The 21681-nt window shown below is 43.9% G+C and overlaps 2 protein-coding genes across 2 annotated transcripts in view; both read left to right on the forward strand.

Annotated features, from left to right (window-relative positions):
* LOC122423344 (antigen WC1.1-like) overlaps positions 1–21681 on the forward strand; it is a 75518-nt gene that overhangs the window by 38052 nt on the left and 15785 nt on the right. The window lies entirely within an intron of this gene.
* On the forward strand, positions 10002–15701 carry LOC122423341 (antigen WC1.1-like). The gene is made up of 3 exons (XM_043440295.1): positions 10002–10107; positions 13778–14098; positions 15635–15701. Exons 1-3 carry the CDS (start codon positions 10035–10037, stop codon positions 15670–15672), a joined length of 432 nt encoding a protein of 143 aa, XP_043296230.1. The 5' UTR covers positions 10002–10034; the 3' UTR covers positions 15673–15701.

Genomic DNA, 21681 nt, shown 5'->3' on the forward strand with positions numbered 1-21681 from the left:
TACTTACTAAGAGGCCACATGTTAGTATGCTGTGGTTTGTCTTGTGTATCCTTAGAGATAGAGATTTGCAGCATTTGTTGTGACATATTTGTTGGTGATAAGCTCCTTCTTTTTGAAAATCAAATTTTGCCCTGCTAATCACTAAAAACATTTGCCTTTAAAGCAAAAATATCAGTTAGCTAAATGATGGCCTCAACAGTAGTTCTTTTTACTTAAGATATTTTCTCTTAAATGCCTAGCACAGGTCCATTCAGTCATTCAATAAACATTAGCTGAACACCTATTAACTTACAGAGAGTGGAAATACAGAGATTATACTCAGATACAGGCCTCACTCCAATCCTGGGCCCTGGCAGGGCCTCAGCAGATGCCTGCAGCCTGTAGGAGCCTTGGGTAGCATGCCCAGACAGGGAAGGATCTGATCAAAATGTAAAGAGAATGTTACAGGCTTTTTGATGTTAAAGGAAGAACATATTTTGCTGCATTCCCAGGGTTCTTAGGTTGGCATGCTTGGTGGCTCAGAGGCTAGAGCGTCTGCCCGCGATGTGGGAAACCTGGGCTCGATCCCTGGGTCAGGAAGAGCCCCTGGAGAAGGAAATGACAACCCACTCCGGTGCTCTTGCTTGGAAAATCCCATGGACACAGAAGCCTGGTAGGCTTCATAGGGTCTCAAAGAGTCAGACACAACTGAGCAACTTCACTTTCCCTTTGGTTGATGTGCAGGCTGGACTCAGCTGCACCAAAGCTCCACATGCAGTAGAGTATCAGTTCAATAAAGTTCAAGTTTAAACAATCACACAGGCTTTGAACTCTATGCCACTCCAGTGACACTAACCTTGGCTTTAAGTGGTTTAAGAATCACCACTCACAAGATCTCAATTGCTCTGGAGTCGGTAATTGTATCAACTCTGAGCAGAGGTAGATTAATCATGAACTCATGAAGCTAGATCGTCACAGCCTCTCCTTGCACCAGCTCCTTCCAAGGCCTGATGGGGGTCCCTAGTGCTGTGCTCACAAGGAAATAGGTTTTTAATGAGCTGCTTTCTTGAGTTGAGGAAAGGAAGCGATTCAGTAAAATTATTTCTTACCTAAAGGCAAAGAGGAGAAGGCAATGGCAACTCACTCCAGTACTCTTGCTTGGCAAATCCAATGGACGGAGGAGCCTGGTAGGCTGCAGTCCATGGGGTCGCTAAGAGTTGGACATGACTGAGCGACTTCACTTTCACTTTTCACTTTCATGCATTGGAGAAGGAAATGGCAACCCACTCCAGTGTTCTTGCCTGGAGAATCCCAGGGATGGGGGAGCCTGGTGGGCTGCTGTCTATGGGGTCGCACAGAGTCGAACATGACAGAAGCGACTTAGCAGCAGCAGCAAAGGCTAAGAAGTTAATTAACTGCATGAGCACAAAATTCAGGAATCAGATTTGTTCAGGAAATCAACAAGAAACAGAAGAGGTTTAGAAAGCACATGCTGCCTTTTCATTAGTACAAGATTGGTGGAAGGGTAAAATTAAGATAAAATAATTATCTCAGAGGGAAATAAGAACTGTTTAAGGATAAAGGTCAAGATGCTAGGAGACAAATCGGGGAAATGGAAGCATGACTCTCAGCACAGTAAAGGTAAAAGGAGATGTACCAGGCGTGCGTGCTCTTAAACAGGAATCCAGATCTAAATTTTGGTCAACAGGAATGGTGACTGAGAACTAACCAAGCCCAACAGAGGAAGCAAGGTGAGACCTGAGGGAGCAGTTTGGGATGAACACAGAAGGAAGAGGAGATCCAGGAAAGTACCTGCTTCATGTGACAGATTCTGTCTTCTTTTCAAGTCTCCTTTCCCCTTTGGATCCATCAGAAAAGACTCTGCTCTGCTGCTGCAGCAAGTGATCCCCAAATCTCAGTCATACACACACACACACATGTACACACACACACAGAGGGACACATACATATACACATACACATAGTCACACACACATGGACACACATATACACAAACACTCACACACACATACACAGGTGGACACACACATATACACATACAGACACTCACACGCGAACACCCATATACACATACACACTCACACACACATACACTCAACACACATACACACGTATACAAACTTATACACACACATACACATTTACACAGGCACACACTCATCACAACCTACAGATGTCTGTGGTCAGTGAGGCTCTTGCACATGCACCATCTGGAACACTCAGCTTCTGGGGCAGGAAAGAGAGAAACTAGAGAGTCATACTTGGGCTTTTCATGCCTCCACTCGGAGGTGACACAGGAGACACCACCCACAATTCACTGGCCAGAATGAGTCACTGAGGACTGAAAAAGTAACTATTTGACGAGTATTACTGTCTATCCACATCCTTCAGTAGAACTCTTGATAGCAGTGCTGGCACTTTTTTCTCACCTTGGAGAAGCTTCTGAGGGGCAGCTTTGTGCAGAAATTGTATGTGATCTTATCTTCCCCAGAGTGGGATTTGAAGGCATTTTCCATCTGATTCCTTTGGCTGGTGTGTCTCTGACTCCTTTTTCACTTCAGTCTGTGCAGAGTGGGATTAGTCAGATTTGTGTCTCTGTTGCCCCCACCTCCCTTCCCCCCAGTAGTCACTAATTACAGGGTTATTTTCAGCCTTTGTTTGTGCAATCATTTCTTCAATTATCCAATATTTCTTAAGCTCTTTCTATGTGTCTTTACTTGGTCCTAAAAAGACACTGGAAAATAAGACACAGTCTTAGCCCTTGTTAAGCTCCCACTTTAAAGACAGTAAGCAAATTTCTGCACACTAAATAGAAATAGCAGTAATTTTAGGCTGGAGGTATTAGAAAGAGTTCACAGAGGTGAAAGCTCTGTGCATTTATAAACATGGAGAGATTTATGAAGCCTTGAAATTGTATTGCCTAGAATTCAAATATGCATAATATTCTCTATTTTTGTAACTGACTTCATCCTGTGCACTAGCAATGGATGTTTGTGTAGATTGAAAGTCCCTTTAAGGTAACACAGAGCCTCCCATTTAAAATCCGTCCCTCAGCTTAGCTCAGGCTCACTGTAGTCATTGTCTTGTCAATTCTCAGTTTCAGGTCCCTGTTGAGATTGGCTTTCCTTTTCATGAGGAGGCACTTTCTCTGTCTCCTGCCAGAGATGTTGTCTGGGATAAGGGGCTTCTTCTTCAGTGGCAGTGAGGAAGGGTCCTTGGTCTGTATGCTCTCACTTAGAATCAGCTTATCTTTGACTTAGTAGCTTTGATTTGTTCTGGTCTCTGGGCATCAGGTGCTGGACCTGTGGAGAAATGTGTGTACTGTGCTGTGTGAATCTGTTTCAGTCGTGCTGGGCTCTGTGCGGCCCCATGGACAGTAGCCCACCAGGCTCCTCTGTCTGTGGATTCTCCAGACTAGAATATTGGAGTGGGTTGCCATGCCCTCCTCCAGGAGAAATGAATGAGGTCAATTCAGTGCCAAACTCTTTGTTAGATATTGCTGATCATAGACTCCAAAGGGCTGAACAAGGATGATGGGCTGAACCTCAGCCAGCTCATGACCTTACTCTTTCCCTTATGCCCCTGTGAGGAAGTGGTCATCGGTAAAGTAGCCTTTACTGATCTTGGTCCATTCAGGCAAGGAACACAGATAGCGAGAGGGGTCTCCAAATCTTTGGTGTAACAACTCTATTATTTTCTTTAACGTTGAATAGATAGTTTTAATTCAAAAATATTTTGCATATTGGTCACTCTGTTTGGTCCTGAAAATGTCCCTCAAGCAAGGATGCCTAATTATCAACTTTCCTAGCAAAGAGATTACTAAACCTCTCAAACCTCCTTTTACTCATGGTAATTTGGGAATAACAATGCTACATATTGTATTGCTATACAATCCATAAGTCCAATTAAGCAGTTTCCCTAAGTAAAAGAAGAAAATTCTTTCTGTTCTTTACATCTGCACTTTCAATTCAATATAGAAGCTTTTACTTCTGCACTTTCAATATAAACATTTTTTATAACAAAATTTTCTTCCTGTTGCAGTCATGTGTGGTTTGAATTGAAAGTGAGCCAAATGATAAATACATAAACATCCTGCCCTCTTGGCCATATCTGATTAAGCCCAGAACAGGAGGCTTCATGATGCTCACCTGTCAGTGAGCTGTGGTTTGCCAACTATATATTCGGATATATAGATACTTGCAGCAACTATACAGTTTAGAACTGGCCGTCTCAGCACCGCTCTCGGAATGGGGTTGTGTTTGTTTCTGGATATTGGAATTTACTGCATTTATTGCAAAAATGTGTTGTAGTGAACCATACATAGCTTACACCATTTAGTAGTGTTGAAATACCATTACAACAAATGATGCAACTTGCACTTGCTCTGAAGCCCTCACAAAAAGGTGAATTACACTTTAAGAACAGCTTTTTTACTAAGAATAATTTCTATAAAACACCTACCAGAGTGACATTCATTCATTTATTTATTCAATAGACATGGTCTGGCCATTTTAATTATCCAGGTATTAGGGATATGGAAGTGAATTAGACACAGAACTTTTACTAAGTACCTTCCAGCTTATAGGGTAAAATGAACAAGTAAATAGCTTAATTCACAAAAGCTCGCAGTTGGTAAGGTCGAGGTTCATGAGCATAGAATGGGAGCATGGAGAGAAGGGGCAATGTGTGGAAGACTCACAACTCTGATTGGCACCAATGACCATCACAGCATGTGATTCCTGGGAGAGTTCTGACATCCAGTCAAGGCTCCAGGTAACAGAAGTGAATTCCTGTTCTAGAGTGCTGTGAATCCCCAGATGGAATGGAGAGTGATGCCATAACACTGCTTGTCTTCCAGTACTAGCATATACTACCATTACCTAGAAGTTATAATGTGTCTGTGTGTGCTCCTTTGTGTCCCACCCCAGGGGCTGTGGCCCGCCAGACTCCTCTGTCCACAGAATTTTTCAGGCAAGAATACTGGCGTAGGTTGCAATTTCCTACTAGAGGGGATCTAGAGGAAATGGCATTTCCGACTCAGGGATTGAACCCGAGTCACCTGCATTGGCAGGTGAGTTCCTTACCACTGGTGCCACCGGGGAAGCCCATAGTGATTAATGCTTACTAATGCCAACTCACATATCCTCACCAAAGCTGTTATCTAGACTCAATCAGAACCTTCATTTTACAGATGAAGCCACTACGTAAAGAGTGTAAGAATCCTGTTCAAGGTCGCACACATGGTATGTGGCTGAGATCTGAGTCAGGACAGGGCAGACTGACTCCCGAGTCTGTTCTCCTGACCCCTGCGCTGCACTCTCAAGTTCACTGTGGACACAGCTGGTTGGAGTCCTCCCTAAAACTTTCCTCCTTCAAATCTTTGATGAGATAGGACACTGAGATTTCCTTATGTGTCAGAGAAGATGTGCCTTCATCCGAGAGTGAGTTGGTCCATGCTGACCTGCATCCCCACTTCTGGGGTAGAGGGTGCTGTGGGGCAGCCTGCCAGCCCTGAATTAGCCCCTCCTTTCCAGCCCACCCCTCCCTGTAACAGGGTCTGGAGCCCCTAACAGTGTCTTACCAGTGAGATTTCCATCCCGAGGTGAGACTGTGTGTGCCTGGTTCACTAAACGCATCCATGTGTCATCCTGTGGGAGGGATACTGGACCCCAGGAAGCACGTCCTGTGTTCTAGATGTCTGTCTGATGGTTTCTGGTGATGGTGTGGAGTCCATAACTGGGTAAAGAATGATGAATCTGGGCCCAGAGGGAGTAGAGCATCAATTCTAAGTGACTGAGCACTTCCTGGTCCTACTCCACCACCTGAGTTTACATTTTGGTTCTGATATTTACAACCAGTTATTATCATTAATGTGTTAAGAATCCCGATATAGAAGGAGATGGGGCTCTATCATGGGTCTTGGGAGTGGGAGGAATAGATGACAAGTAAGCAATTCTTCTATGATTAGTGGGTTAATATTAGCACATTTAAGTAGAGGGAGAAAAGCATGTGTTTGATTGTCTTTTCTCTCGAGGCTCAAGGAGGAAGGATGGGCATGGCAGGACAGAGAAACTAGGTCTGCTGACCGGGATGAGGGGTCCTTCCGGTGTGGATGTTATAGGGCTGTGGACTGGCCCACAGCTGCCCTTGTGTTGGCCCCACTGAGACCTTCAGGTGTGGGAGGGGGAGGGGGTGAAGCCGTCTCTGAGTGCTTTTGGGGACTCTGGGGTGTGTGTGTCCCAGATGCATCCTTCCCACACCTGAGATGCAATGATGAGAGTCAGGGTGAGGGGGCCTCAGGGTGGGCTTGTGTGGACTGTACCATGGGAACCCTGAGCCTGAGGGGCCGTGAGGAAGAATGGGGGCAGCATGCTGGTGACCTTGAGTTTTGAGGTGGGAGCTCTATCGTGCTTCCCCTAGGTCCTTTTCAGTCTCTCTACTCATCCCAGGGCTACTCTCTGGGGACTATCTGGGGAGCTTCTCTGATCAATGGAAACAGAACAGGACAGCAATGGCCACACTGGACATCAGCCCCTTCTGCTTGGATCTGTCCCCTCAGCCCGCCTGGGCTTCCATTCTTGCTGCCACCTTTCCCTTAAATGCAGACCAGAGGAGGTGGGGTCACTGATGGTTGCAGGCAGTATGAACCCTTTCTCTTCTCTGCTTCCCTTGCCTCTTCTTTGCTCCCTCTCCTGCGGCCACCCTCTAGGAGAAGGCTTTCTATTTCCCCTTCTGTCAGGAGCTGTTCCCTTAAATTATATTTTGCATCTTTTTTAGTTACAGTTTTTAAATGTGTACTGAATGTTACCAAACCAAACTTTCAATATACTAAGGGGGAAAATGTGAAGTTTAGAAACTCTTAGACTTTCTAAACTATTTTCTTCTCAGGACCCCAAACTTCTGTTTTGGAGGGCTAGAGTTGAATGAGACTCCTACTTTCTCTTTATTTCCTTTATATGTGAATCTTTTTCTCTCCTGAAGACTAATTTTGAGACTAACAGAAAGGGATATTTCATAAAATGAAATGAGATAAATGGAAAGGGATTTAGCATGTTTAGAAGCCCTTATATGTAGATACTGTGTATATGCATATACGCATCAATCTCTCTGTTTACCTATTGCCGTCATTATCATCAATCTGTCAGCCCATTTATTGAATCTATTTCTTTAGTATCTGTATTTCTATGTTAATCAATTTATTCATAGTTCGAACAATGAAACTGATGTCTTCATCAATACACTCTTCTAAGATGTTTTAATATGAAAATAATGTTAATCGTGACTTTTAAATAAAATACCAAGCACTTCAATTTTACTTGACTCCAGCTTCCAGGAATTTGTTGTTCCCAACTCTGCTGCCATGTGGTGATCCTGTAAACTGCACACTTGCAAAGCGAAGCCCAAAGCCATCAGACCAGCAGCATCCATGTAGAAGCTGAAACGTTCATGTGAGGGCTAAGTGCAAGGATACAGTGTGTGGATTACAATCTGGCCTTGGACATTCATTGTAAAAATTGATCATTTAAGTATCTGGAACTCAGAAGGCTAGAACCACCAAGGACTCTGTAAAGATTCAGTGTCTACCTGACCCACAGACAGGTAGTGAGCCCAGGGAAAGGGGTGGGGGTACAGATTGGGGGAAGCCATCAGTACAGACGTCGCCCCTACCTGGAAAACTCCCACCCCCACCGCTCCTTGGAGAAACAGTAACCTGGACCTGGAGTGGAGTGAAAGAAAGAGGCTTATTTTTTCTTTTCCTTTTTTAAGAAGGTCGAAAGATTCAGAGGAGAACAGATAGACTTCCGGGTGCTCTATGGCAATATGGTAAAAAATGCAATATATTTGTCATTTGAAAAATAATGAATTTCTATTCTTCAAATATAATAATTCCTTTTCTGAGTATCAGTTACAAGTGAATAATCTGAAATGTGGACAAAATGTATGTGAAAAAAACTTTATGGTGACATTAATTACATAAGAATAAGGATATGGAATTTTTCTTCCTTCATATTGTTGCTCATTTCTTCCTTGTCTTTTCTGATAATGATTGATAAATTATCACTGTTAAGGAAGCTAGCTGTTAATATGTCCTATTCTCAGAAGCATATGAAATGTCTACTGACTGCAACTTTTCATGAAGCAATTGAAATTTTAAAAAAGAATGACATTTTAAAAACTCACCCTGGGAATCGTAAGTGTCAGATGGGCTGGAAATGACCTGACTGTGACCAGAGCATCTTCAAACTGTCTCCTCAGAGAAACCTGAGCCTGGAAGGTGCCAGGGTCAGATGGGGCCTTGCGGGTGAGAGTCAGCCTGAGGCCTGCCCTCCCCTGCATCCCCTCTCCTCCCCCACAGCCAGGGGCCTGGTCTGTGAGCAGGCACTGCGCCCAGTCTGTGTTCCCTCTGAAGCTGCATCTTCAAACCTCGATGGCAGAAGAACAACCTGGAGGGACTGTGATGAGACACACAGAGGCTATTCACTAGGCCTGGGTGTGGCCTGAGAACTTTCATTTCTAACAAGCTTCTGGGTCTTGCTGGTGCTGCCTGGAGTGACCACACTGTGAGCTGCCCTGGTCTAAACTGCACCCCCACCTCCACAGCAAACAGCAGGCCTCGGTCACCCTCAGGACCAAGGCTGCTCACCTGTTGTCCCTTCTCTGGTGGATGTGTAGAGAAGAAGCTGACAGTGCTTGAAGCAGCCTGGGTTCCATTTGGGTAGGAATTCCTGTTCTGAGACCCCTGATTGGTCTAGAAGGGGGATGGCAGGGGCCCCCTCTGGGTGTGAGTGTCCCCTCAGGAACCCCTCTCCCTGGTGCGGGCTGGCTGGGAGCATCCAGGGCAGTGTCTTGTACCGTGCAGCATCCAGGGTGGGGCCTCTCTGGACCGAGTCTGAGGGGAGTTCTGCACACACTCTAATCTCTGCACTGAGCCTGTGTTTTGCAGGAAGAAACATGGTGCAAGCGCTTCAGCAGGTGGCCCTCAGGGCGGGACTGCTGCCCCTGGGCGGCTGCAAAGAGAAGAGGGGTCGGGTCTGTAAACACAGAAGACCACGGCCCTCCTCACTGCAGGAGGGGAGCGAGGCCCAAGTGACGTGGGCCTGCGGGACACAGTGGTCTTAGGGGCTAAGAAAGATCCGTGAGGGGAAATGTTAGGTTCAGTCAAAGAGTGTTAATTACTCAGTCGTGTCCGACTCTTTGTGACCCCATGGACTGTAGCCTGCCAGACTCCTCTGTGAGATTTTCCAGGCAAGAATATTGGAGTGGGTTGCCATTTCTTCCTCCAGGAGATCTTCCCAACCCAGGAACTGAACCTGTGTCTCCTGCATTGCGGGAAGATTCTTTACCATCTGAGCCATCAGGGAAGGTTCTGTCAAAGCCCTGTGTTGTTATGACACCCTTGCGCTCCAGGACCTTGTCTCCAGATCATTCTGAGAAGTGGGGAATGACCAGCAATCTCATCCCCCCAACGCGATGGTTCCCACCTCACCCCCTCCATGCTCACCTGTGAGTTCTTGTGCTCCCGTCCTCATTTCTGCTGACCTGATAATTACTCTTGTATTTTCAGCCTGCTTGCAGTTCTCTTCTTTGTCCGTGAGCCCAGCCCTGGGGAATATCAATGCCTGATTCCAGCAAAATTACTCTTCACGGGCCAACTGATCCCAGACCCTGACCATGTGAGATCTCACAGTCTGTAAATACTGGCCAGGGTGATCAGGGGAGAGAGAGTCACTCACGTGACTTGATGCAACCTTTCTACACCAGCGCCGGCCATGGGGCCTGGCTCTCAGGACCACGGAAACAGGAGGTCAAAGGACCGTGTTGCTCATATAAGGAGATGTTGAAGAGTCAGAAGCTCATTGGTGTCTCAGCTGCAGAAAGTGGCAGATACAGCCTCCGATAGTGTCTGAAATGGTGAAATGTGTCGCTATTGGCTCTCAGGAGGGAGGATGTATATAGACCCCGGTCGGCACCCTGATGCCTCCTCACAGACTGATCTGCAGCTGGGACTGTGACCTTGAGGACGTGGAGTCAGGATGGCTCTGAGCCAACACCTCTCCCTCCAGGGACTCTGTGTCCTCCTCCTCGGCACCGTGGTGGGTGGCCAAGGTAAGAACTGCCCCTCTGTCCTGGGTCCACAGCAGGGAAGGGACGCCTTGGTGAAGGGAAAGGTGTCTGGAGTTCTGGAACCTAGCCTCAGTGTTTTTGACCAAAAAGGAGCCATGCTGAATGTGAATACTGGTCCCTCTTCTGTGGGGGGTCCACTGGTCGTATAAGCAGATTATACAGAGCAGTGAGGTTTGGTCTGGACCGAGCTGGGTCAGCCTGAGTCCCCTCCACTGTCTCTCTTGTTCTCAGGGAGCTTCTAGGTGGCCCAGTGGCTCCCAGTGTGTGGAAGATCCAGTGACTGAGCTCAGCTGAGACTCTGGGCTGTTCCCACACACTCCACGTGCCTGGTGTGTGAGCACTGCCCCCGGTCCCCGTGTTTCCTGTGTCTATGCTCCTGTAGGCTCTGTGCTTATGTGTGTGGGTGTGGATGTGTCTGTGTGAGCAGTTTGTTTGTGTGCAAGGGTATGTCTGTTTGCAGGGATGTGTGAGGAGTGTGTGACGGTGTGTGTGTGTGTATGTGGAGTGTGTGAGGAGTTTGTGTGTTTGTGTGTGTGAAGATGTGTGAGGGTGTATGAGGAGTTTGTGTGTTTGTGTGTGGGGGGATGAGTGAGGAGTGTGTGAGGGTTTGTGTGTGTGTGAGGGTGTGAGGAGTGTGTTTTGTCAGCATGTGAGGAGTTTGTGTGTGTGTGTGTGTGTATGTCTGGAGTGTGTGAAGAGTTTGTGAGTGTGTGTGTGAGGGTGTGTGAGAGTGTGTGTGTGAGGGTGTGTGAGAGTGTGTGTGTGAGGCTGTGTGAGAGTGTGTGTGTATGTATGTGTGGAGTGTGTGAGGAACTTGTGTCTGTGTGTGAGGGTGTGTAATGGTGTGTGAGGGTGTGTGGAGCTGGTCTGTGTGAGAGGAATGGGGCTGCTGAGCAGGGACTGAGTCCGTTGGTCTGTGAAGCACACAGGGTCCCACAGGGCTGGGTGTCATGGCTGCTGCAGATCAGAGATAATCGTGCACCTGCCTGCCTCTCTCTGGCTCCTCTCCCCCATCCCCCGGGCTCCCCTCTGCTTGTTGCCGTGTCTGCCCAGCACTGGGCTCTGTGAGAGGCTCTGCCTGCTGGCCTCACCTGTTCCCACCAGGTGTCCAATGTGGAGCAGAGAAGCCCGTAGCCAGGAGAGAGGACCTCTTGCCTGTAGAGTTCAGTTGATGTGCAGTCCCAGGTGTATAAGTTCCCGAGTCCCTGCCCCAGTTCCTGTGACTTGTTTCCTGATGTGATGAGGGCCTGGGATGGTCCTTTTCTGTCGGGCCAGTGTACACTCCTTGGTTCTGCCTCATCACAACAAAGATTTGGAGTGACAGACATTAAAGCCCTCAGCGTGTCACAGCTCTCGGATCTTGGACAGACCATGTTATAGCTTTCAGGTCTCGAATGGACCATGTTATAGCTCTTAGACAAATCAGTGTTATAGCTCCGTGTTACAGCTCTATTTTATTTAGATAACAACAGGAAAATCCATCCTTGAGGCATGAGGGCATGTCAACCCAAAGACACGAAGAGAAGAGCACCCCAGTGCGCAGGCTAGAGAGAGAGAGACCTCCAGCCCTTTGGCTCCTCTTTTTATGTTTTTTTCCCTCCCCTGGGCCTGCCCTATGCAAATTGGGCTAGCCAGGAATGCTGTTTGTTCTACTTGAAGTCCTCACTCCGGTCTTCGGACCTTCCTTTGTTCTATTTCCGTGGGCTTTTCCCTTCCTTGTCTTTTAGCCACCACCATTTTGGACTCCTGTTTCCTATTCTAACTACCTAACATTTTCCCTCCCAGGATCTGCTGTGACTCTCTGGGAGCTCTTTCTCTCTCGTGCCCTCTTTTGTCCCTCCCTGGAGCTGGTTTCCCCTGAGTGAGAGGATGGGGAAGCCATCCTCTCAACCAGTGAGGGCTACGGCTGCAGAGAATATGGTCTCCAGCCTGGAGGAGGCGGCTCTCTCAGATGTGGGTGCTGGTCTGCTGAGACTCAGTGCAGCCCTGTCTCCTCTCAGAGCTCACTGTCTTCCCCTAGACCTCAGCCTCCAGTCCACTGCTCTTCTTGGGAAACCCCCTCCATGTCTCTGCTCCTCGAGTGCTGGGTAGATGCTGGTGAAGTGTCTTCTCCTGAGGGCTCTGGAGGGCAGAGGTGGGTTTTGATCCCCTGAGGGGATAGACAACATGTGTTCTAATGCAAGGTCCAGCATTTACCAGGAAAACTGTTGGAAGTTTCCTGAGACGTTACTTATGAAACAAGACCATTTTGTCAAAGGGAGTACTTTTTTATTTTTTCTGAAACAACGCTCTTCAGTGTTGTCCTACTAAAATTTTCTTCTTCTACTTCATATGACATTGAACTTGTTCCTTATAATACAGTAGTCTAGGCATTTGTGAGTATTTGATGATTTCTGAGCTGGGCAGACGTTACAGGAGTTTTTACCAGGAAATCCATGATGGGCATTGCTGAAAAATTATTCCTTGAAGTATAATTGATGTTATTATACACAATAATGTAGGCCCCCAAGATTAGATAATTCAATATATAATATTTTTGTAACATGTTTTTAAAAGTTAACAATATATTTTGCACATCTGTATATATTAATATTGTTAATTATGCTGCTTTTACACAGTAAAAATTTTTTTATTGTTTTGGTGTGTGTGTGCACTCAATTGTGTTTGACTCTTTGTGGCCCCATGGACCGTAGCCACCAGGCTTCTCTGTCCCATGGGGTTCTCCAGGCAGGAATACTAGAGTGGGTTGCCATGCCCTCCTGAGGGGATCTTCCAGACACAGGGATTGAATCTGCATCTCTTTTGTCTCTGGCACTGGCACACAGATTCTTTGCACTGCTTGGGAAGTCCATTGTATTGATGGAATTACAAAAGATAGGATATTCCAGGGATAACATAGAAAATTTAACCTCCTACAATCATTTTATTATGTAATTGAAATGCAGCATACTTTCCTAATCACCGATGTCAGGCATGTCAATGAAAATTCAATTAACAATTTTGTTAAGGAGAAAAGCAGAGGATTTTATTCTACCCAAACTTTGGTTAATAACCCGGGAAGCAGATTTTAGGAAAGCTCCAGAGTTGTCTTGAGTCCTAATCTCTTAAGTGAAATCTCATCACTTTTGCCAAATTCCATTTAGACTCATGTTACTAGATACACACAAGTGGGAGAGTTACACAAGGACATGAATACCAAGCAGCAGGAATAATCAGGAAACTTTAGAGCCTGTTACCCCAGCCCTCTGTTCCTAAGCTGGATAAGATGCTCCCTATGGACAGGGAAGGAGGGGGAGGATTCCTACCTGTATTCCATCAGCTGTAACTGAGACGGTGAAGCTGGGCCCTAGTAGCCTTGGGCACATCTACAGGGAGGGCAGCATCCAGAGTCTCTGAAGGCCTGTCCTTGGTGGTGACCCTGGAGCTGGCTCTACAGGCTTGTGAGAAGTACCTAGTGTCCCTCCATCCTGCTCCATGTTCTGTGATGGCACATTGGGAGCTTAGAGTTGGCCACAGTGGGAATATGTGTACCACAGAAGTCAACAAGTACTATATATAGGGAATTTTTCCTCTCAGCTCATTTAAAAAATATTTATACCATTGCCTAGTCTCCTAAAATCTCCCCTGTATCCTATGTCTGTGTCTCTTGCAGCTCTGGAACTGAGGCTGAAGGATGGAGCCCACCGCTGTGAGGGGAGAGTGGAAGTAAAGCTTCAAGGAGAATGGGGCACAGTGAATGATGATGGTTGGGACTTGGAGGAGGCAGCTGTGGTGTGCAGACAGCTGGGGTGTGGAGGTGCTACTGAGGCTCCTCGAGATGCTTATTTTGGGCCATCAGCTGGCCCCATTTGGTTTAGCTATGTTTCATGCAAGGGAACAGAGACAACTCTCACTGAATGTCAGCATTCTAGTATTGGAGACTTTCGTAATGATGGCTTCATTCATGACTGGGATGCTGGAGCAGTCTGCTCAGGTGAGTCCTGCCTGGTCTGGGTGTGGGTCCCCAGCAGGAAAAGCTTTGGTCTGATTCCCAGAATAACTATGTGAGAATACGGTTCACAGCCTTTAGAGTCTACTTGAGTGAAGACGCCAGTCCCACATGATTCCTAGAGCATTGGGTGCTCAAGGGAGCAAAAGGAATTGCTTGGACTTGAACAGTAAAGGCTCCAGACCAACTTCTGGGTTGGACCTGTGTGAGTTAGTTTCATCATGGTAGCTGCTTTTTATTCTTTCTTAGGATGGTTTGAGAAGTGCAGCTACAGGGTGGTGTACAGGAGAGATACAGGCAAGCTAAGTTAACTGTATTCATAGCTCCTAGGAATTATTATCTGTCCTATGAAAAGACAGAAGACCATCAGGTGGGTACATGGGGAGATGCCAATAGAACAAGCTCAACTTAGCAGTCTTAACCAAAATGGGGCATGAAGACTCGGGACTAGTGACAATACTGTGGGTCAAGATGCAGTTACACAAGGAAAAGACCTGAGGGGATTTCACTGGTGTGTTTGAATGTCACTAGGTCACAGTCAGTCAGGGGTGGCAAGAAGGGGGACTTCTGGCAGGGGATAGTCTCATCACACTGGTGCACCTGCTCACCTGGGTGGGGAGCTCATATCCTTTTGTGGGGATGTTGAAGCTGCAGAAAAATATGAAGCTTTGAAATTTATACCACAGTAGCTGGAACAAAACAAGTGCTAAGACAGTGATGCTAAAAGAACTTAAAGTGACTCATAAAAAGTGTTCAGTGCTGTCTAAGTGTAACTGACTTGTGCCAAATTGGAGGCAGTAAAGCAGCAGTGAAACTAGAGTGTGAATGGGTGGTCTCAGGAACTGAGAACATCTCAGTTGTTATCACAGTGGCAGATGAGATGGCCAGGATGTTAATCCATCAGAGCAGCTGGGTTGGAGGAAGAGTCCAAAATCACAGTGAATTCCCTAATGGAGGTGGTTGAGTCTCACTCAGAAAAGGGTCACCCCACTTGATGGGATGGTGGGACATGGGAGCCCTGAGGATATCTGCAGTGGGTCCCTAAGTGAAGTGAAGTGAAAGTTGCTCAGTCGTGTTTGACTCTTTGCGGTTCCATGAACTATACAGTCCATGGAATTCTCCAGGCCAGAATACTGGAGCCACAGACAATTAGCTCATTGGTGTTATATTGGAGAAGATCAATGGAAAGGTGATCTTTTCCAATCTCACCTTGAGCAGATTTTTGATGATACTATTTGAGACCTCTAAGAAAACAATTATTTTTCTTTTTAGAAATGACTTTATCTGGGCATTATTGACATACAAAAACTATACATATTTAATGTTTTCAATATGATAAGTTTGGAAATCAGTATACATCTGTGAAACCATTACAACACCCATGCCATAAACCTGTTCATCTCCTCAAAAGTTTTTGTTCACCTTCTTTTTTACAGTATTACTCTCAAAAACAATTATTTTCAAGGAGATTTGACTTTCAGTTATAAATTTCTGCTTTAAGAAAGCCTTAATGTTTTCCAGCGTTTCAAGTGACATTCCTTACTGGCACAACGTCCTAGCCATGGTTTCGTCTGAAGATAAACTTCTGGAGACACTACAGGAGGCTCTGCTTTATTTTGATAAATCAGCATCTAAGTAAAAACGGACTGTGTGCTGCTGGAGCTTCTAGAGATCATTTTAAGAAAATTGATGTCTTGATATTAATTCCAGTTAAGATGCATTTTAAAATAAGATTTGTGAGTAGTCTGGCATTTAAACCTTGATTGTGGCTTGTACTCCCTGACCGCTATTGCTCTAACTTTGGCTCTCATACATTTATGGACAATTCCAGTTTACTTCTACTAATGTCTTTGTCACCAGTTTCCTCCCACTCATCTGTCTTTTCTCTATTTTCAGACATGTTTTAATAATGTGAAGGTAAGTCAAAGTGGTGGTGATGCACCAGAGATAAGAATAGAATAGTACATCTGTTCAGTTTTCTCACTGGAATTGAAGTCTGGGAGTTTATTCCTCTCAGTCTTGTATGGAAGAGAAATCTTAGACTCCTCAGTGGATTGTTGGAAGTGAAGCAGGAGAAATCCAGAGTAGAAACAATCACCTGAGAAGAATGTACAGGAGTTTGTTTGAATTAAAAAGTGGACTTCAAGGGCTTCAAGACAAAGGTTTGGGATGGCTTCACAAGCTGAGGACTGCAGTACCGAAGTGCAAAATGATGAGCAGGTGAAGATGCAGGGATTACAGGAGGGGAGGGTGGGTCCATGATCCAGGTCAACTACTACACTCACTGAAACCTCTGTGTACCCTTCCTTCCTGCCTTCTCTTCCTTTATCTTGAAATAGGAGTCATTTCTGAGCCCTCTGGAAGTGCCGGCCATTGAAGGTTGCCATTTTCTTTGCGGGAAGTTTTCATAATATTGAATCTATTTCTTTAACAAATATGGGACCAATCAGATTTTCCTTTTTTTTTTTTTTTTTTTTGGTGTCAGGTTCTGGTGAGTTGTGCTTTTCAAGGACTTGGCCAATTTTGCCTAAATTTTTGAAATTGAGTAAAATGTGCTCATATATCATATCATTAAATTCACCAATTGACTCTGTTGATTTTTTCATTATATGTTTGCTTTCTATTTAATTGATTTCTGTTCTCAGTTTTCATTCCTCTTTTTCGCTTACAATTTGCTATTATTGTTGTAGCTCCATGAAATGGAATCTTAGATCATTTCATTCAGCTTTGGTTTTTATTCTAATGTAGGCATCAAGGAAGGTTCAGTGTTCCAAATTTTTTTCTAGCCATGACTTTAATGTTAGCCCACTAATTTTGATACTACATAATTTCTTTTGTATTTTATCATCATGAAATATTTTTCTTTCTCTCTGAATATATTCTTTACCCTATAGTCTTACTTTGAATGATACTAATATAAACACTACAATTTTGCACATGGTGTATAATTTTTACCTGTTTATTAATAATTTGTTTCTGTGCTTATATTTAAACATACATATTTAGAGACAGCATATGGTTTTACAGGGCTTCCCTAATAGCTCAGACAGCAAAGAATCTGCTTGCAATGCTGGAGACCAGTGTTCAACTCCTGGGTAGGAAGATCCGCTGGATAAGGGAATGGCAACCCACTCCAGTATTCTTGCCTGGAAAATCCCAAGGACAGAGGAGCCTGGTGGGCTACAGTTCATGGAATGCAAAGAGTCAGACACAACTGAGGGACTTCGCTTTCACTTTTCCAGTACTTAAATGTTTTTACTTTGTCGTGGGACTTGCATTGCCTCAAACAGAAAGTCAGAACTAGTTATCTTATCTTCTCCTGGCTTCAATCTTTCCCAGCATCAGGGTTTTTTCCACTGAGTCAGATCTTTGCATCAGGTGGCCAAAGTATTGGAGTTTCAGCTTCAGCATCACTCCTTCCAATGAATATTCAGGACTGATTTCCTTTAGGACTGACTGGTTCGATCTTCTTGCTATCCAAGGGATTCTCAAGAGTCTTCTCTAACACCACAGTTCAAAAGTATCAATTCTTTGGCACTCAGCTTTCTTTATAGTCCAACTCTTACATCCATACATGACTACTGGAAAAATCTTAGCTTTGACTAGATGGATCTTTGTTAGCAAAGTAATGTCTTAGCTTTTTAATGCTGTCTAGGTTGGTCATAGCTTTTCTTCCAAGGGTCAACCTCTTTTAATTTCATGGCTGAGGTCACTGTCTGTAGTGATTTTGGAGCCCAAGAAAATAAAGTCTGTCACTCTTTCCACTGTTTCCCCATTAATTTGCCGTGAAGTGCTAGGACCAGATGCGATGATCTTTGTTTTTTGAATGTTGAGTTTTAAGCCAACTTTTTCACTGTCCTCTTTCACCTTCATCAAGAGGCTCTTTAGTTCTTTGTTTTCTGCCAAAAGGCTGGTATTATCTGCATATCTGAGGTTATTGATATTTCTCCTGGCAATCTCGATTCCACCTCAAGCTTCATCCAACCTGGCATTTCCCATGATGTACTCTGCATAGAAGTTCAATAAGCAGGCTGACAATATACAGCCTTGACATACTCCTTTCCCGATTGGAACCAGTCTGTTGTTCCATATCCAGTTCTAACTGTTGCTTCTTTACCTGCATACAGATTTCTCAGGAGGCAGATAAGGTGGTCTGGTATTCCCATCTCTTTAAGAATTTTCCACAGTTTGTTGTGATCCACCCAGCCAAAGACTTTGGTATAGTTAATAAAGCAGAAGAAGATTTTTTTTTTTTTTTGAACTGTCTTGCTTTTTCTATGATCCAGCGGATGTTGGCAATTTGATCTCTGGCTCCTCTGCCTTTTCTAAATCCAGCTTGAACATCTGGAATTTCTTGGTTCACGTACTGTTGAAATCTGGCTTGTACAGTTCTTCTGTGTATTATTGCCACCTTTTCTTAATTTCTTCTGCTTCTGTTAGGTCCATACTATTTCTGTCCTTGTTTGTGCCCATCTTTGAATGAAAAGCTCCCTTGGTATCTTTAATTTTCTTGAGGAAAATTTCTCTAGTCTTTCCCATTCCACTGTTTTCCTCTTTTTCTTTGCAATGATCACTGAGGAAGGCTTTCTTATCTCTGCTGGATGTTCTTTGGAACTCTGCATTCAGATGAGTATATCTTTCCTTTTCACCTTTGCCTTTAGCTTCTCTTCTTACTCAGCTATTTGTAAGGCCTCCTCAGACAGCCATTTTGCTTTTTTGCATTTCTTTTTCTTGGGGATGGTTTGGATTACTGCCTCTTGTACAATGTCACTAACATCCATCCACAGTTCTTCAGGCACTCTATCAGATCCAATCCCTTGAAATATTTGTCATTTCTATTGTATAATCATAAGGGATTTGATTTAGGTCATACCTGAATGGTGTAGTGGTTTTCCCTACTTTCTTAAATTTAAGTCTGAATTTTGAAATAAGGAGTTCATGATCTCCTGTTAAATTAATCCAAATAATTATTTCAGTTAGTATAAATTTCAATTTTACAAGTTCCATTTGTTTTTTCTAGCTTCATTTCTGTTTATTTTTATGCTTCATTAATCATATTTATATTAGTGATTTAAAGATTTTATCAGCCAATTCAATCATTTCTATAATTCTGAATCTGTTTTTAATGATTGCTGAAAGAGCAATCAATGTGTTATGGGTTATATTTTTATTTTTTGGAAATTCTAGTTTTTGTTGTTTTTTTTTTTTTTGATACTGAGAATTGCTAGATAGTCCTTTACTGGAAAGAACTTTAGAAATAAGTAATCAGAACACACTCAGTAACCAAGGAATTGTACATGATGAATTAAATTTTTTTAAATTGAGTTACCTTCATTTTCTTCAAAATGTGTTCCTGTGATGACCAACCGACAAGTTTTTATTTTAGTATTCCTCCTTTAGTTTCAAAGCTTCCTGTGATCCCACCTTACCTGCCACATGCCTCACTTACACTCCATTCTACACCAGGTGTTTCCATTTTTTATTTTCTTTTCTATCCATCCATATCTTTTAAGATGGTGTTTGCTTGTCTGAAGTGGAAGAAATGAGAAATGATGATAGGGTTATGTGGTAGATGTGAGAAACAGAAGGTGATATAGTATGCAAAAAACTTATTCAACTAGTATTTTCCAAAATATTTATATATTTTATCCATACTGAGGCTTTTGCAACTAGAAACTCTCCAAATTATGGCTTGTGTTTTCACTGCCTCCTTCCTCTCATTCCCATTCTCTTCTTCCTTCTCCTTTACCTCCTCCTCATCCTTCTTCTTATTTTTGTTTTGGCAGCATTACAGCTTCTTTTAACATTACAAAACATTCTTTTAACATTACAAAACAATTTCATTCATGAATGAAATTAAGTAAGATGTAAATAAATGGAAAGTCATCCTGTGTTCACAGATTGGAATAATTAATATTGTTAAATATCTATGCTATTTGAAGTGATGTACAGACTTGATGCAATCCCTATCAAACTCTCAGTGGCATTGTTTATGGAAATAGAAAAGGCAATCTTCAAATAAGAGTGTGTTGTTTAATTTTTAGGTAGTCATTAAGTTTCCTGTTTTCTTATCATCACTTAATTTTAGATTCAATCCACTGTGGTCATATAGACACTTGGAACGATGTTGATCTTGAATTTGTTAAAACTTGCTTGTACCTAGCCAGGAAAACATGCCATGTGTGCTTGAGAAGAATGCATAGTTTTCTGTGGATAGGAATACAGAATTAGTACAATGGTGGTATTAAAATCAATTACTGTCACCCCTTTGCATTTTCTACAACTCCAGTCTCAGAAGAAAAATCTCTAATAGGAGGTGATCTGCAAACTCAGCTATCTGGGAAACTCTCACTGAGAACTCCCTCTCTCCCAGGTTCATTGACAAATCCTGGGATTTCAAGAGAGATGGTCAGGACCACCCTACCTCCTATGGTTTTTCCAGTAGTCATGTATAGATGTGAGAGTTGGACTATAAAGAAAGCTGAGCACCAAAGAATTGATGCGTTTGAACTGTGGTGTTGGAGAAGACTCTTGAGAGTCCCTAGGACTGCAAGGAGATCCAACCAGTCCATCCTAAAAGAAATCAGTCCTGAATATTCATTGGAAGGACTGATGCTGAAGCTGAAATTCCAATACTTTGGCCACCTGAGGTGAAGAACTGACTCATTGGTAAAGACCCTGATGATGCTGGGAAAGATTGAAAGCAGGAGGAGATGAGATGAGGATTAGATTGTTGGATGGCATCACCGACTCAATGGACATGAGTCTGAGCAAGCTCCTGGAGTTGGTGATGGACAGGAAGGCCCGGAGTGCTGCAGTCCATGGGGTCACAAAAAGTCGGACATGACTGGGCAACTGAACTGAACTGAACATCCCTCTCTATGACTCTCTGAGCTTTCTTAACTCATCTTATTTCCCACTGAGGTAACCTAATAATTCTCGGAATTTTTTGTCACCAAAATTTTGGAAAAAATATGATGCCAATTAGTTATAATATCCATATTTCTTTACTGGAGCTGTCTTCTGTCTAGAAATTGGCATGTACTCATGGAGTCAGCCTCATGATTTTCCATAACCTAAGGTTCCAAAATGACTGCAGATGGTGATTGCAGCCATGAAATTAAAAGATGCTTAGTCCTTGGAAGGAAAGTTATGACCAACCTAGATAGCATATTAAAAAGCAGAGACATTACATTGCCAACAGTCCATCTAGTCAAGGCTATGGTTTTTCCAGTGGTCATGTATGGATGTGAGAGTTGGACTGTGAAGAAAGCTGAGCACCAAAAAATTGATGCTTTTGAACTGCGGTGTTGAAGAAAGCTCTTGAGAGTCCCTTGGACTGTAAGGAGACCCAACCAGTCCATCCTAAAGGAGATCAGTCCTGGGTGTTCATTGGAAGAACTGATGCTGAAGCTGAAACTCCAATACCTTGACCACCTCATGCGAAGAGTTGACTCATTGGAAATGACCCTGATGCTGGGAGGGGTTGGAGGCAGGAGGAGAAGAGGACAACAGAGCATGAGATGGCTGGATAGCATCACTGACTCGATGGACTTGAGTTTGAGTAA

This window comes from Cervus canadensis, chromosome 21 (genome assembly GCF_019320065.1).
Source record: "Cervus canadensis isolate Bull #8, Minnesota chromosome 21, ASM1932006v1, whole genome shotgun sequence".
Lineage (NCBI taxonomy): Eukaryota > Metazoa > Chordata > Mammalia > Artiodactyla > Cervidae > Cervus > Cervus canadensis.

Excerpts from the sequence above, each read along its gene's own strand:
- LOC122423341 (XM_043440295.1), top strand. The coding sequence starts at position 10,035 with ATGGCTCTGAGCCAACACCTCTCCCTCCAGGGACTCTGTGTCCTCCTC. Across the intron at positions 10,108-13,777 it reads CACCGTGGTGGGTGGCCAAG|CTCTGGAACTGAGGCTGAAG; the intron begins GTAAGAACTGCC and ends TGTCTCTTGCAG. Across the intron at positions 14,099-15,634 it reads TGCTGGAGCAGTCTGCTCAG|CGTTTCAAGTGACATTCCTT; the intron begins GTGAGTCCTGCC and ends AATGTTTTCCAG.